This window comes from Adiantum capillus-veneris, chromosome 26 (assembly GCF_014529385.1).
Source record: "Adiantum capillus-veneris isolate H3 chromosome 26, ASM1452938v2, whole genome shotgun sequence".
Classification (NCBI taxonomy): domain Eukaryota; kingdom Viridiplantae; phylum Streptophyta; class Polypodiopsida; order Polypodiales; family Pteridaceae; genus Adiantum; species Adiantum capillus-veneris.
In genome coordinates, this window is record NC_140956.1 from 119,337,638 (window position 1) to 119,353,967 (window position 16,330).

The following is a 16,330-nucleotide window of genomic DNA, read 5'->3' on the forward strand; positions in this document are numbered from 1 at the left end:
GGGAGGATTCCTGCAAAAACAACCACACAAAGCAATAGCTCGCAATGCGTATCAACAAATTATACCTGTAGCTCCTTGCTCGGAAAAGCGACCTCCGTACTCAATCGTCACACGAACACTTGCTGAATTTCCTTCGTAATGACTGCTCCAAATTCTCAGCGCTAAATCCTCCTGCTGCTCCTGGCGTGTGTAAAACTGGAACGCTAACTGCCCTGTTATAGACCCTTGCACCCGGCGGGAATAGGAGCCGAAAAGCAAAAGCCTGGCACCCCTAGCAAAAGCCTGGCACCCCTATCGTTGAATTCAGTCAGCCTTGTGTAGGCTTTTTTTTTGTAGAGTTTTAACGTAGGATTTTTAGAGCATTGCTTTTTTTATTATAAGAGGGCTGGTCACTTAAAAGTGACCGGCCACTTTATAAAATAAAGTGTGAACTTGTTTAAACTTTAAAACCTCACTCAGTTAGTGAAAACAATGCTACACGAACACATTCCAGGCGTCCCCGGGTGCAGAACACGGGCACAGATGCCCTGCAGACACAGACTCCTCGCAGGAAAGCATCTGCCCTCCCGCGAAAGTTCGTGCTTTTTGTAAAAAGCTTCTTTGATCCCATCTTTATTCTTGTGCTTGCGTTCTTACGCGTATTTTCTTACTCAGTTCGGATTTCCTCCTTAGCCTACGGAATGCCTCCTTTCTGATGCACCCATCACCCATCATGTGACGCATCAGGGGCACTCGTAACCCGGCCCTTTCCACCGAACTTACGGAAACTCCTTCGCGATGTTTACCGTCACCCATCAAATGACACATCAGAGTTGTCCGTTCTTGATGGCGCTTCCTGTAGCTACAATCTTTTAACAGTTCTTAGTGTACACAATAAAATATCCTAGAGAAAGAAATTAATCATTAAAAATTAGAAAATAGTCCAATTAGCAGCATCCCTCTGGCTTCTAAACAGTTGACCTCAACTGTAGTGCTTGAACATATACCTCCTGTATCTCGGGATAAGCTGCTAATTCCTCTTGCGTCATCCATTGAGCATCTAGATTCGAATAGTTCTTAAACTTAACCAAATACTTCCGTGTTATTTTTCCGGACTTGAGGGGCCGCTCCTGATGACTTAATATCTGTTCCGGTTGGAGTATTTCTTCTGTTTCCTCAACCTCAGGAGGTTCCTCAGCACTAGGCTGACTCGGAGGCGGTCCCACATACGGCCGGAGTAAACTGACATGGAAAGCATTATGGATCCTCCAATTAGGCGGTAGCTCTAATCGGAAGGTGACATCATTCACTTGCTCAGTGATCTTAAACGGCCCATAATAACGAGTAGAAAGTTTTACCACCTTCCCCTTATGAGACGCTTGTTTCTTAAGTCTTGCCTTCTCAAACTTGAGTAAGACTAACTGTCCGACTGTTAAGTCTAGATTCCTCCTGTGCTTGTCTGCAGCTTTCTTATGCTTTTCCTGAGAGCGTAGAATAGCTCTCCTAACTTGCCCGTAGGTTGTGTCCAAATCCCGGACAAATTCATCTGCTGCAAAGATCTTATCCTTAGTTAAAAGGATCGGTGGAAGCAAAGGCTTACCATAGAGAATCTCAAAAGGTGCTTTCCCCGTCGATGAGTGTATGGTATTGTTATACGCATACTCGACAAGAGGCAAATATTTCTCCCAGTTAGATTGCCGGTCTGACACATAAGCTTTTAACATATCCAATACTGTGGAATTGGCTATCTCACTTTGCCCGTCCGTTTGAGGATGGTAGGCAGATGAAAAATTCAACTTCGTACCAAGATTATCCATCAAGGCACGCCAAAAATTTCCTGTCATGCGAGGATCTCGATCGCTCACAATAGACTTAGGCATTCCGTGATGCTTAAAGATCTGTGCTAGAAAGACCCTAGCCATATGATCTGCTTTGATTGTTTTCTTGACTGGTATGAAGTGTGCTTGCTTGCTAAACCTGTCCACAATGGTCCAGATCGCGTCATTTCCAGTCTGAGTTCTAGGGAGGTCCATGATGAAGTCCACTGCAATACTTTCCCAAGGTTCATTAGGCACAGGCAAAGGTTGTAGCAACCCAGGCGTCTTATGCCGATCATACTTCACTTTTTGGCAAACCAAACATTCCCTGACATACTTATCAATGTCTGCTTTAAGGCTAGGCCAAAAGAAATATCTTTCCATTGCTAAGGTTGTAGGGAGAATACCCCGATGACCCGCATAAGGCGAAGCGTGTGCTTCATCCATGATCTTCTTTCTTAATGGTTCCGCCACACATATGGCCTGATGGTGGTAGAGATAACCGTCCCGAATGGAATAGGGAAACTCATTCTCTCCACGATGTAGCTTTCCCCAAACGGTGGAGAAGTCTGGATCATTCGGATACAAATCCGGTAGTGCTTCTAATTCTTGGTGATACACCGAAGTGATAGTGTTCACCCTTGGTCGCCGAGACAGTGCGTTTGCAACCACATTCTTACTCCTAGCCGTGTGAAGTATCTGGAAGTGAAACATAGACAAAAAGTTTGCCCATCTCATCTGCTTCTCAGATAGTTTCCTTTGCGTAAGAAAATACCGCAAACTCTGGTGATCAGTCTTGATCACAAAATCCACTCCTAGAAGATAGTGCTTCCAGTTGGATAAGGCGTGAATCACAGCCGTGAATTCCTTTTCGTAGATTGATGCATGCAACTCTGCATCCTTGAGCCGTCTGCTTTCGTAGGCCACTGCATGGCCTTCTTGGTTTAACACTGCTCCGATGCAATCGCCTGACGCATCGCAGTGAACCTCAAATGGTTTTCTTAAGTCAGGCACTATCAAAATAGGTCCATGGCTTAGCAAGTACTTGAGCCGATCAAAAGCTCCTTGTTGTCTCGATCCCCATCTGAAAGGAATCTTCTTCTTTGTCAAATCATGAAGTGGTCTTGCTACATGGGCAAATCCTCGGACAAACCTTCGATAATACGAACATAATCCCAGGAAGCTACGTACATCATGTACCGTAGTGGGAATAGGCCAATCTTCTACCACTCGGATCTTGGCAGGATCCATACTCACTTGATTGTGAGAGACTATATGGCCGAGATAGTGTATCTCTGAGAGAAAGAACTCGCTCTTCTTTGCATTCACATGCGACTTATGCTTTCGCAATTCTTGAAACACTAGGTCCAAGTGCTTCTGATGTTCCTCTTCTGACTTAGAGAAGATGAGTATGTCGTCAAAGAATACTCCTGTAAAAGCTCGATACGGGCTGAAAATGCGGTCCATCATGCGATTGAATGTTGCAGGAGCATTGGCCAAGCCGAAAGGCATTACCAAAAATTCATATAGTCCAAAGGTTGTGCGGAAAGCAGTCTTATGGACATCCTCATGGGCAATCCGTATCTGATGATACCCACTCTTTAAGTCTGCGACTAAAGACACTTGCACCCTGCAACTTATCAAGTATATCATCAATCCGAGGGATCGGAAAGCGATTCTTGACCGTGATCTTGTTTAAAGACCTATAGTCTATGCACATTCGAAACGTGCCATCTTTCTTCTGCACCAGTAGAACTGGAGAGCAGTAGGGTGAAGCACTTGGCCGTACTAACCCTTTCTCTAGAAGCTCGTTGACTTGCTTCAAAATTTCCTCTTGCTGAGCAAGACTGACCCGATAAGGGGGTTGATTGGGAGGCGAGCTACCCGGTATGAGATCTATGCGGTGATCTTCCGGGCGTACCGGAGGTAGTTCATCAGGGAGTGTTTCTGTGAAACAATCTTTGTACTTTTCAATAAATTGAAAACGCTTAATTTCCAGACTAGAGAGTGAATCCCCACTAGTTTTATCCTTCTCACGTGCAAAAATCAAGTAAGCAGAAACACACTTCTTCATTTCTTTCTTAATGGAGATATGACTTACAATTGGGAACTGCCAATCTCCTACATCAGCATGAATCTTTATTTTCTTACCCCCATGATCAAAAGTGAGGGTCTTTTCCACATAATCGGGGACAGGTGTCATGTGGAAGTGCCATGGCATACCCAAGATGATATCACATCCCTCGATGGGTGCCATCAGAAATGATTCGCGGTCCTTGTACTCACCAATCCGAAGATTGAGCTGTCCTTGCACGGGAGTTGCATTGGTTGTCAACCCCTCGAATGCCGATCCGGATGTAACTGGTGTGCCAAGCTGAGCCGGTGTGAGGCACAAACGTTCTGCAGTATCCAGGGAGATGAAGTTATCCGTGGATCAGGGAGATGAAGTTATCCGTGGATCCTGGATCATAAAGAATCCGTACTCGCTGGTTGTTCAAAACCCCCAGCCCTTCAGAAGCTGACGCTTCCCTTTCTCCGTTTCTGAACATCTGGAATTGAGTTCGAGCTTGGTGGAGCGGGTTCCTTCCTTGCTTTATCTTGCCTCGTAGAGGCTTGTTCTTGCCGTTGCTGTTTTAGAGGGCAGTCCGGCTTCATATGTCCTTTCTCTCCACTGTAGAAGCATCTTCCTTCCTCTCTGAAGGTTTGGAGTTGAGTAGGAGAGAGATACTTAGTTCGCTTGCCATTGCCCTCTGGCTTCTTAGAATGATCATGGTCCCTAGATGGAGGACGTTTTCTTCCTTGGCCCCCTTGGTCATCGTAGACCCCTCTTTGTCTCGCACGGTAAGTGCTATGCTCCATTTTTCTGGGCGTCCCAGTTGAGTGCAAATCCTCAGCAATGATTGCTGACTCCATCATCCTCTGAAGAGTGTCATGCGGATACACTTTCATACTCTTTCGAAGCTGCGGTTGGAGACCCGCTTCGAACTTTCATTTCTTTTCCTCGTCGGAAATCTTCATGAAGGAAGTGACCTTCAGAAGAACCGACCAATACTTGTCCACATAGGTCGTGACTCTCTCATGTTCCTTCTGGGCGAGCCAGTCCCATTCCTTCCGTATGTCCTGCTCGAAGTCGGGTGGAAGAAACTGTTCATAAAATTCTGATTTGAATCTCTCCCAAGTTCTGGCATGAGAACCTTCTAGAATCTTGGCTAACCACCAATTACTGGCCGTTTCCTTGAGGTGCATCCCCACATGGCGCAATTTGGATCTTTTTGTGAAGTGCCCTTTGGTAAAGGCGACTTCAAACTGTCTGATGAAGGACAGTGCTTTGGATATATCTCTCCGTCCGTTGTAGGTTTCGAACTTGATGTCCTTGTCGCCTGATTTGAAGACTCTCATGCGATGTTGAGACTTGTGACCATGCTTCTTGAATCGAGGCTTATCTTTAGGTTGATGTAGGGTAGTAGTAGTAGCGGCTTCCTTCTTCTGGCGAGAAGATTGAGAAGTAGAAGTATAATCAGGGGAGTAAGATGGAGATGAAATAGAGATGTCCTTGCTCTCGTCTAGCAAAGAGAGCGCTTTTTCCTGGCCTTTCCTTGGAGTAGGCCGTTCATTCCGATCCGAAGATCCTTTGTGCACCTCGGCACGTTCTTCTTCTCTTTCTTCTTGTGGTCTCACGCCAACAGTGTGGTCTGGATGCCCGGCTGCATCGGTTCCATTCGTTCTGTTCATTCCGCCCAAGAGCTTTTGGACATCTGGCAATAGTAAGATTTTTGCAAATCCGCAAGCTGAGCTCGCACTTGTTGAAGCTCCTCTTCAACTCTTCTCCCTCTGCTCGACATGGTTCTTCCCGTTCTTCCCGGAATCGTCCTTCTTTGCAGAAAAAGAGAGGAGTCCGAGCTTCGATACCACTGTCACAAAACGTGAGCGTACACGAGCACTTAGAAATCTGAAAAATAAAATACTTTGCAAATGTGAGAGAAGGGAGAAGATCGACACAGTATTGGGGACCAGAAGATGGGCTAGTCCCCCCCCCCCGTCAAGAGTATTCTTTATTCAGGGAGAGTTCATATACAAGCACAAGAATCCGAGGAAACCCTTCCGTTTGGTAATCTTAGACCTGAAGGTCGTTCTTTTCCTGTGAAGGACTTAGGCACGAGGCCGTACTTTCTCGTAAGGGACTTAGGCGCGAAGCCGTACTTCCCGAGAGGGACTTAGACGCAAAGGTCGTACTTCTCGTGAGGGAGGATTTTTGCAAAAACAACCACACAAAGCAATAGCTTGCAATGCGTAACAACAAATTATACCTGTAGCTCCTTGCTCGGAAAAGCGACCTCCGTACTCAGTCGTCACACGAACACTTGTTGAATTTCCTTCGCAATGACTGCTCTAAATTCTCAACGCTAACTCCTCCTGTTGCTCCTGGCGTGTGTAAAACTGGAACGCTAACTGCCCTTTTATAGGCCCTTGCACCCGGCGGGAATAGGAGCCGAAAAGGAAAAGCCTGGCGCCCCTAGCGAGAGGAGAGAGAGAGATAGCTGAATTCAGCCAGCCTTGCGTAGGCTTTCTTTTTGTAGAGTTTTAACGTAGGATTTTTAGAGCATTGCTTTTTTTATTATAAGAGGTCTGGTCACTTAAAAGTGACCGGCCACTTTATAAAATAAAGTGTGAACTTGTTAAACTTTAAAAACTCACTTAGTTAGTGAAAACAATGCTACACGAACACATTCCAGGCGTCCCCGAGTGCAGAACACAGGCACAGATGCAATGCAGACACAAACTCCTCGCGGGAAAGCATCTGCCCTCCCGCGAAAGTTCCTTCTTTTCGTAAAAAGCTTCTTGGAACCCATCTTTATTCTTGTGCTTGCGTTCTTACGCGTATTTTCTTACTCAGTTCGGATTTCCTGCTCAGCCTACAGAATGCCCCCTTTCTGATGCACCCGTCACCCATCATGTGACGCATCAGGGGCACTCGTAACCCGGCCCTTTCCACCGAACCTACGGAAACTCCTTCGCGATGTTTACCGTCACCCATCAAATGACACATCAGAGTTGTCCGTTCTTGATGGCGCTTCCTGTAGCTACAATCTTTTAACAGTTCTTAGTGTACACAATAAAATATCCTAGAGAAAGAAATTAATCATTAAAAATTAGAAAATAGTCCCATTAGCAACACTACTTTTAATAAATGTCATGCCAAAGTCACTTATTAATAAATGACTTAAGTGACTTAACTGTGCAAGTAAGGGTATGCAATTATGACCTGCCTGGGCATGCATGCCTTGCTAGAGGCTCACAAAGTGCCAGGCTAGGTCCTATGCTAACTACGACTTATGTAGACTATAGCAGAAGCTTGTCGACGTGGCGGAAGTGACATTGATCACTGATGATCTCAAGAGGACACCCAAATTTGCAAAATATAAACTCATACAAGAACTTTGCGACAATAGTACTTGTGCAGTCCGCAATAGCTAGTACCTCCGTCCACTTGGTGGCATAATCTGTAGCAACAAGGAGATACTTACGATTACTTGGTTGAGCTAGGGGAGCTGGGGGAGAAATTGGAACAACAAAGTCCAAACCGCATCTTTCATAGGGCAACCATGACTGTAAGGGACGGTTGGATTGCTTATTGGGTTTAGGTGCACAACGTTGATAGACATCACAAACCTTCAGATGAGCAATTGCATCCCTAAACACATAGGAAACCATAAGCCACTCCGTAAATTTTTTTGTGCTGTGACATGACCGAGGTAATGGCCACCTGCGGGACCACTGTGGGCATCTTCTAAAATATGCTCTACTTCAAGAGGGGATACACACCTGCGCAACACACCATCAGATCCAGTCTTATAGAGCTGACCTCCAATCAGAGTAAATGGTCGAGACTTCATCAATAGTCTTCGTTTCTGCAAGGAAGAGGCATTCTCTAGATAGAGGCCAGTGGACAACAAATATAAGACATCACTATACCATTCCGATGTTGCTATTTGGAAAGTTGTCGTCAACACTTGTAGCTTCTTCACCTGTTTGTATACGAGAGAGGTGATCGGCCATGATGTGACGTTTGCGTGGACGAAGGACCACTTCGAAATCAAACTCTTGAAACAGAAGGTGCCACCGCCAAACCCGGCTTGCAACTTGTGGCTTATTCAACAGATAATGCAAAGCATGATGATCATTAATAATGGGGAAGTGATCCTAATAAATAATGCTTGAATTTTTGCATGGCATAAACAATAGCCAAACTTTTCCTCTCTGTTGTGTTGTAGTTGCGCTTAGCTTTAGTGAGCGAACGACTTGTATAATGAATGGAGGTGATTCGAGTTGAACTTCTTGCTAGGTTGAGTCAGAACAACACCCATAGCAGTTTGACTAGCATCAGTATGTACATGAAGGGCGAGAGATGAGTCCGGGGCAACTAAATAGGGGCTTCAATCAGGTGCTTTTTTAGGCAAGCAAAACTTTGGGCTTCAGCCGTGGACCACTGAAAGGGTACAACAATGCCGGTCAGGATGGTTAGCGGTTGGCGATGATAACCTGTATGGCCTATAAAGCTTTGAACACCCTTGGGATTAAGAGGGGGAGGCAATCTTAGAATGACCATCAACTTGTCAGGGTCAGAAGCCAAGCCTTTAGCAGAAACCACATGACCTAAAAGCGTACCTTGAGTTAAAAAGTGGCATTTGTTAGGGTTGAGCTTTAGACGTGCCTAAAAAGTGGCACCTGAGAAAGACTGCAGAGAGCTGAGCTAGATGTTCTTTCAAATTTCCATTGGGGTGGAACACTAGCACCAAAGAATCATCCGTGAAGATTCGAAGATGATCAGTGAGGAGAGGATAAAAGATGATGTATACTGTGCGGTTGAAAGATGGAAGGCGTTTTTCAACCCAAAAGACATCCTTGTATAAATGAATATACACCTTGGAGTCATGAATGCAGCCTTGATCTGGTGTGTAGAATGAATGCCCAACTGATTGTAGCCATTGTGAGTTAAAAAGTGGCACCTGAGAAAGACTGCAGAGAGCTGAGCTAGATGTTCTTTCAAATTTCCATTGGGGTGGAACACTAGCACCAAAGAATCATCCGTGAAGATTCGAAGATGATCAGTGAGGAGAGGATAAAAGATGATGTATACTGTGCGGTTGAAAGATGGAAGGCGTTTTTCAACCCAAAAGACATCCTTGTATAAATGAATATACACCTTGGAGTCATGAATGCAGCCTTGATCTGGTGTGTAGGATGAATGCCCAACTGATTGTAGCCATTGAACCCGTCCATGAAACTGTAAAGGATGTGTCCGCCACATCTTTGAGCACGCGTTTGGTGAAGGGTGTTGGAAAACCATTTGGGATTGCTACCTTGTTCCGAGTGCGGTAGTCGACGCACACTCGGATTTTATTTGATTGCTTCTTGAGTGCTATGACCACGGGTGATAGCCACTCAGAGTGCTCCACAAGTACAATGATCCTTGCTTCTTGCATTTTCTTTAGCTCTAGTTTGACAGCTTCTACATACTTGGGGTTTAACTTGTAAGCTCGGCCTCTGATTGGCTTAGCCCCTTCGACTAGAGGGATAGTGAGGACACTCAATTCTGGTGGGATTCCTTCCAAATCTTTGTAGGACTAGGCAAAAACATCCTTGAAAGGGTGCATAAAAGAGACTACTTGATTGAGCAACGCAGGGTGATCCCATAACTTGTCAGCTAAAAGGATGGGTTGAGGTTTGTCAGGGTTACCCAGGTTGACTTCTCTAACTGGGTCAGAAGGTGTGACTGGCGAGGATGCATTAGAAGATGAGATGCACGTGCCAATCACGCGTGATTAGGTGCCAAACCTTGTTGAAGTGTAGGTGTCACGTGCGCACTGCACTTACTCCACATGGACATGCTTCTGCTACAGTCTAGCGTCAATCTTGGCTTAGGAACTTTCTTGCCAACTATGTGAGCCTCTAGCAAGACGTGCATGCCCAGACAGGTCATAGTTGCATACCCTCACTTGCACAGTTAAGTCACTTAAGCATATAGGCATATGAACAGTCACTTATTAATAAGTGACTTTGACATGACTTTTTTAAAAGTAGGCAGGCCAAATGGCTAAAGGACCTATAAAAGAAACCCTCTGGGCACCAGTAGAAGGCAAAGGAGCAATAGAAGAGCCTCTTAGCAGTACCAATGCTTGGGAAGCCATCAATCGGCGTTTTCTCCAGCAACCATCAGCGTTTTCAGCCGTGTGATCTCCATCAAATTTCAGCCCTCAGCATTTTCAGCATAGCCTCGTTGCAGTTGCAATCCTTGCCGCATTACCACCAGCGTTTTCAGATTTCAGCCATCTCCATCTTCAGCGTTTTCAGTTTTCAGCCCATCGCCGTCCCAACGATAGCAGATCAGCCCACAGCCTCGACGCCGTCGTCATCGTCATAGTCATCTTTGGTGTTGTTGCAGTACCAAGCATCTCCAATAGTACCCATTAGCACCTCAGCAACACCGCATTATAAGTAGCCCTCGTCGTCGTCGTCGTCAATCATCGTCGTCGTCGACGCAGGACCCCAACATCTAGCACCCCTTGCGTTTTGGCTTGGCTCCTGCCTAGCCTAGTGTAAGGATCATCAGGGCTTCCATGTCCTCAACACCCAAGTACCTTCAGTACCCAAGTACCGGCAGTACCAAGCACCAGCAATACCCCGCAGTATCAGCATCAAGTATCCATTAGCATTTCAATATCGCAGCATTTAGTCTTTGTATCAGCATTTGTGCAAGTAATAAAGCAAGTACTTGCTCTGGCAACAGAGCAAGGGGGCCGTTGAGGGTGGTTGGGACCCAACAGTAGGAGCGAGGTTCTGTTGTAATTGCTACAATCCTTTCAAATAGTACCCATCTTTGTCATTATGTCCTAGCTTTTCATAGAAGTGGCAGTAAGCTCGAAGCGGGCATTCCCGCTGAGGATGCTTGGGAGACCGACATGAGCTGCACTACACCACAACCTTATACTCTTGCTGAGCCTTGAGCTCTTCTAGCTCCCACTTGATCTGGTCCAAAGCCTCTTGATGTGGAGGCTTCTTGTGTCGAAGAGAGAAGGATCTCTCCTCTTGAAGAGCTCGTTGTAACTTCAAGGCTTCTAGTTCCTTGCGTAAATTCAAGGGGTCAGATGGACTTTCCAAGAGTACTGAGGCAGTCTCTACTTGAGGAGAGTTGCTGAACAACTTCCTTGCCCCCTCTATCCTAGTAGCATCTAGAGTTGCTTTAGGTCGGAGACTCTCGGAGTTTTTGTTGAGAAGTCTTGGGAAGAGCCTTCTCTACCCACTTTTTGACGATAAATTCTCTTGGTTACTGGGGAAGCTTGGCGACTAGAGACTTTGTTCTGGTCATGAGTTTTCCAAAAATCTCATTTGGCTGGAGCCTTAGGTTTGCCAACTTATCCAGAACCTTCTCTTGGAAGTCACCTGGCCTGATAGCTTCATAGAACTGCTGCCTTAGTGTTGCCCAGGTAGTGAAGTGACTCTCAACAAACTGATTGTACCATTTATCTGCTAAACCATCCAAGGTTGGCGGGAAAGAGCACTTGATTGAGGCCACGACCCGTGCGGAGGGATAGAATCTCCTAGCATGGTCGTCTGCATCCTCTGTGGAGAGTCCTCTTAAAGTCGGAAGCTTTATGTTCACCTTAACCAGAACGCTTGTGAGCTCCTCCATAGTTGCCTGCTCAAGAGGCTGTTGCTCAAGAGCTTGCCATATCACAGTGGGTGAGAACTGTACTGGGGGAGGTGACCTGGGAGGTGAAGAACTAGTTGAGGGAATGGAGGTAGCTGCGTGGGAGGGTAGGGGTAACGGGGTTGGTGGACTTCTACTTGGGCACGAAAGATTGGCGCTTTTTGTGGTAATACTTCAGAGGGCTCGGTAGTGGGCCTTGTCGATCTTCAAACTGCCTTGTATGTGTCATGTAGTAGCAACAACCCACCCAAGCCTGGGCGTGAGATCCTTGGGTGGGTTGACCCACTAGACCAGGCTAGACTCGGCTAGACCACTCTTGCTAGTTAAGGGCGAGAGAGACTAGACCAGCTAGACCAAGTTGGACGAGGTGAAGATGACTAGATCAAGCTGGACTAGACCAAGCTGGGCTAGACCAGGCGAGGAGCTGAACCAGCTAGCTCCTCAACATGTAGGCTCAATGGAGTGAAGTGAGACTTCAGTTGAGGTCCCACCGGGTGTGCCAAAAACGAGAGCACCTGTAGGAGGGAAAGTGTGTCGTGCTCTCTACAATGGATTCTCCTCTGTGCAATATGCGCAAAACCTACTCCGACAGAAAGAAAACATCACACATTAATGGAAGAACAACTCAAAACACAATAGCAGACTCAGAACTCAATGGAACTCGACATTGGACGACTCATAGAACCATACAGACTCTGGCTAGCAGCACACTGAGCTCCAAGCCCAGGACTCCCAGGTACAATGGGGGTGTCGAGGCTCCAATGTGCAGGGAGAGTGCAAGTGTGTGGTGCTGGACTCAAACTCAAGACTCAAGACACTAGACCATACAAAGAGGATGACCATCCCAACGACCAAAACCAACTACAAATATATACAATCATAAAGAGCCACCAATGGCTAACAAAATTCGAGTCTAGTTAAGTCTATCTCCAAACTGTGGTGGTGGTGATCTGGCCACGGTGTTGACTAGACCACCACCCATATCCCTGCCACGTGTCACTGACCAACGAGAGTCCGTCCAGTGTGAACTCCAACCCAACTGTAACTAACTGCTTGTCTCATGCCAGTGACACTGTAGCCCTGCTACAAGTACGGAATGCTAGAAGTCCCAAAATGCAATTTGTTTTCTAGAACACTTATTGTATTTCCATGTGAATCCAGGTAGTAATTCTTCTATACATATTTGACTCGGATGCTTTATTACTCAGCACATTAGCACATGAGGGGTGATGTTGGCACAAATCAGCATTAAGAAAATAGCTATTTGCATGTCGCTTTGAGTTGTGTAAAATGCTTGGGAGTTGTTGCTCCTCATTGCAGGATAAGGAAATAAACAATAGGAAAGTCAAAGTTCATCAGCAAGATGGGGAGTTTGTAGAGAAGGAATGGAAACTCATAAGGGTTGGAGACATTGTAAAGGTTGAAAAGGAGCAATTTTTTCCAGCTGATCTTCTTCTACTTGCCTCCAACTTTGAAGATGGTATTTGTTACGTCGAAACAATGAATCTAGATGGCGAAACAAATTTGAAGCTCAAGAGGTCATTAGAATGCACCGCAAACTTAGAAGACGACCTTGATTATAAATCTTTCACAGCCATTGTCAGTTGTGAAGATCCAAATCCCAATCTATATACATTTACTGGAAATCTTGAGTTTGCCAATGCTGTGGATGTATTAGGATCTCAGCTATATCCTCTTGGTCCCCATCAAATGCTGTTACGGGATTCCAAGCTGAGGAATACAGAATACATTTATGGTGCTGTGATCTTTAATGGACGTGACACTAAGGTTATCCAAAATGGGACTAAATCACCTTCAAAAAGGAGCCGAATTGAATTGAAAATGGATAAGATTATTTATCTCCTATTTTGCATCTTGCTAACAATTTGTGTTGTTGGGTCACTGACTTTTGGTGTGAGAACCAAGAAAGAGATGCCAACTTGGTGGTATTTAAAGCCCCGAAGTGTAACACCACCATTCAACCCCGACAAGGCAGGTGTGGCAGCCCTTTTACACCTTGTGACTGCCCTCATTTTGTATGGTTACATTATACCTATCTCTCTTTATGTATCCATTGAGATAGTGAAGGTTCTGCAAGCTACCTTTATAAACAAGGATATACATATGTTTCACCCAGAGACTAACAAATTTGCTGGTGCAAGGACTTCAAATTTGAATGAGGAGCTTGGGCAAGTAGAAACGATTTTGTCTGATAAGACAGGCACGCTTACATGCAACATGATGGAGTTTTTGAAGTGTTCAATAGCGGGTATTTCCTATGGTAGTGGCATGACTGAAGTGGAGAAGGTTGCTGCCAAAAGGATAGGAAGACGTGCTTCAGAGCTACTTCAATTGCCTTTACACTTAGAACAAAGTTTGACAGATGGAAAGCTAGGCAAGCCTCGTGTGAAGGGTTTCAATTTATATGATGACCGGCTGATGGATGGCTGTTGGAGGAATGAGCCCAGCTCAAAGTTGATTCAGTTGTTTTTTCAAGTGCTTGCTGTCTGTCATACTGCAATACCGGAGAGGAATGATGCTACAGGAGCCATAAATTATGAAGTCGAATCCCCTGATGAAGGGGCCTTTGTTTTAGCTGCTCGAGCTTTTGGTTTCGAGTTTTACAGGCGTACACAATCAAGTGTGCTTGTGAATGAGCCTGATGTTTCAAGTGGTAAAATACACTCAAGGTTGTTATAAAGGTTCTAACTTTTGAGGCTCTTTCCCATAACCCCCTTTGATGTGTGCACACAACCATCTGTTTCTTCTACAGTAAAACATACATCATTGTGGGCCTTTTTCATCGAATCTTCCATTAAAACCTAGTTGAATATCTATTATTGGTGAGTAAGATTAAGAATAATTCAATGTTGCTCAGGGAATACAAAATCCTTGATCTGCTGGAGTTTAGCAGTGCAAGAAAGCGAATGTCGATTATAGTTCAGGATGACCGTGGTGATATTTTGCTATTCTGCAAAGGGGCAGATAGGTGCGATTTAATTGTCTTACCTTCTCCTCTTGGACTTCATTTTTAATTTAACCACCTTCATCTGAGATTCATGATTTCATCAGAACAATTTCCTTAGGAGCCTAGTGTCATCAATGCTTCTGCAAACAAAATGTAGCCATGTATTCTGTATGACTTGGGCGCTTGAAGGGTGCATTATGTATGGATCTTTTCTGAATTTTCATATCGGGCTGCTCCTTATCTGTCTCTTGCTATGATGCTTTGCAGCATAATCTTTGAGAGGCTCGGAACTCAAGGTCGAGGCTATGAAGAAGCTACTAGAAAACACCTTGCTGACTATGCAGATGCTGGATTACGGACTCTTGTCATAGCATATCGCAAGCTGACTGCAGAAGAATACAAAGAGTGGAGTGCAGAGTTTTCAAGGACTAAGACGTATATGGGATCTGATAGAGAGTCCAGACTGGAATCTATAGCTGAGCAGATTGAAAGAGACCTCATTCTTGTTGGTGCCACAGCAGTTGAAGACAAACTTCAGCAAGGGGTAATTGGATTCTTCTATTGATAAGAGGTGAATCATGGCTAGATGCTAATCTGCTGTGATTCATCTACAGGTGCCAGAATGCATAGACAAGCTTGCACAAGCTGGTATTAAGATTTGGGTTCTAACAGGGGACAAATCGGAGACTGCCATTAACATTGGGTATGTTAATGAATACATACTAAAAGTCTAGTAATCTTGACATTAAAGGTTTGCAATATTATCAAATGGAACACAAATCCCCTCTTTTCCCCTTTGTAACAAATCAAAATCACACCCACCCACACTTTTTCTTTTTGTAAATCAGATTTGATTAATTTACAAGTGGGAAACCTCAAACCGAAGAAAACCCACGAAAAAGAAGAGGTATAAAAAACGGAGCTGTATGATGCTCCGGGGGCTAGAAAGAGTCAAAGTAAATCTTGTATGCATCAAGAGTAATATCCCCAGCCTCATAAGTGAAATGCAGCGCTTGGCCAAGCGACAGTTTAAATATGGAAACAGGGCAACGTCAATGCCTTGAAACATCAAGAAGTTGCGATGGTGCCAGATGGCCCACAGAACCCAAAATCTGACCCAAGTAAAAAAGATTGCAAACTGAGACTGCGGAGACTGAAGCATCTCAAAAAGCCAAAACCGCCTGTGAAAAGTGGTGGAAGGGAAACGGAGGCGAAGAGCAGCCGACACCTGTCGAATGAAGGATCTGGAGCAACGATAATCGCACAATAAGTGTGGCACAGTCGCCTCCGTTGCACGACATTTGAAACAACAAGAAGGCGCAATATGTGGAGTATGCAATTTGCTACCCACAGGTAAAGCTTCAACCAAACAACGCCACAAGAAAATACGTTCCTTTTAAGGGAGATGACTCTGCCAAATGGAAGACAACGTGCACCTCCGCCAGAGGGATGACTTGGAGAGTGACCACAACTGATTACCATGGCGCACAATCCACGCATCAGATTGGAGGAGAGCGCAGACACTACCGGCTGAAATGCATTCCAAGCTGACATCGGCAAGATTCCAATCCAAACAAGGGGAGTCTTATTCAAAGGAGGAACAAGAGAGAGATCAGCAAGCATGCCGTGAATTTCTCGCTAGAGAGGGGAATAATGAGGTCCCAATCCGAAAAGAGACCTCGCAGCAAAGAACAAAAGAGCAAGATCGGTGTCATTTACCACCTGATGCACCTAGCATATCCCTTTTTGAGAAAGAAAATATGCTTGACGAGGAGAGCGTCGGACCATAGTAAAGGAGAGAGCCTTGCTCCAATGGAGGCTCTCCAATCGGAGGGAATTGCCAAGAGAAGATTGCCA

At 45.2% G+C, this 16,330-nt stretch overlaps 1 protein-coding gene across 4 annotated transcripts in view; it reads left to right on the forward strand.

The window, feature by feature from the left end:
• LOC147424074 (putative phospholipid-transporting ATPase 9) overlaps positions 1–16,330 on the forward strand; it is a 133,020-nt gene that overhangs the window by 73,267 nt on the left and 43,423 nt on the right. For 3 of the 4 annotated variants that reach the window (XM_086501124.1, XM_086501125.1, XM_086501126.1), the window contains 4 exons: positions 12,826–14,195; positions 14,384–14,494; positions 14,741–15,017; positions 15,088–15,176. In XM_086501124.1, coding sequence (XP_086357250.1) covers positions 12,826–14,195; positions 14,384–14,494; positions 14,741–15,017; positions 15,088–15,176 — 1,847 coding nt within the window. Of the gene's footprint in view, positions 1–12,795; positions 14,196–14,383; positions 14,495–14,740; positions 15,018–15,087; positions 15,177–16,330 lie in introns of those variants that run through there. The other variant, XM_086501127.1, reaches the window with a different exon arrangement.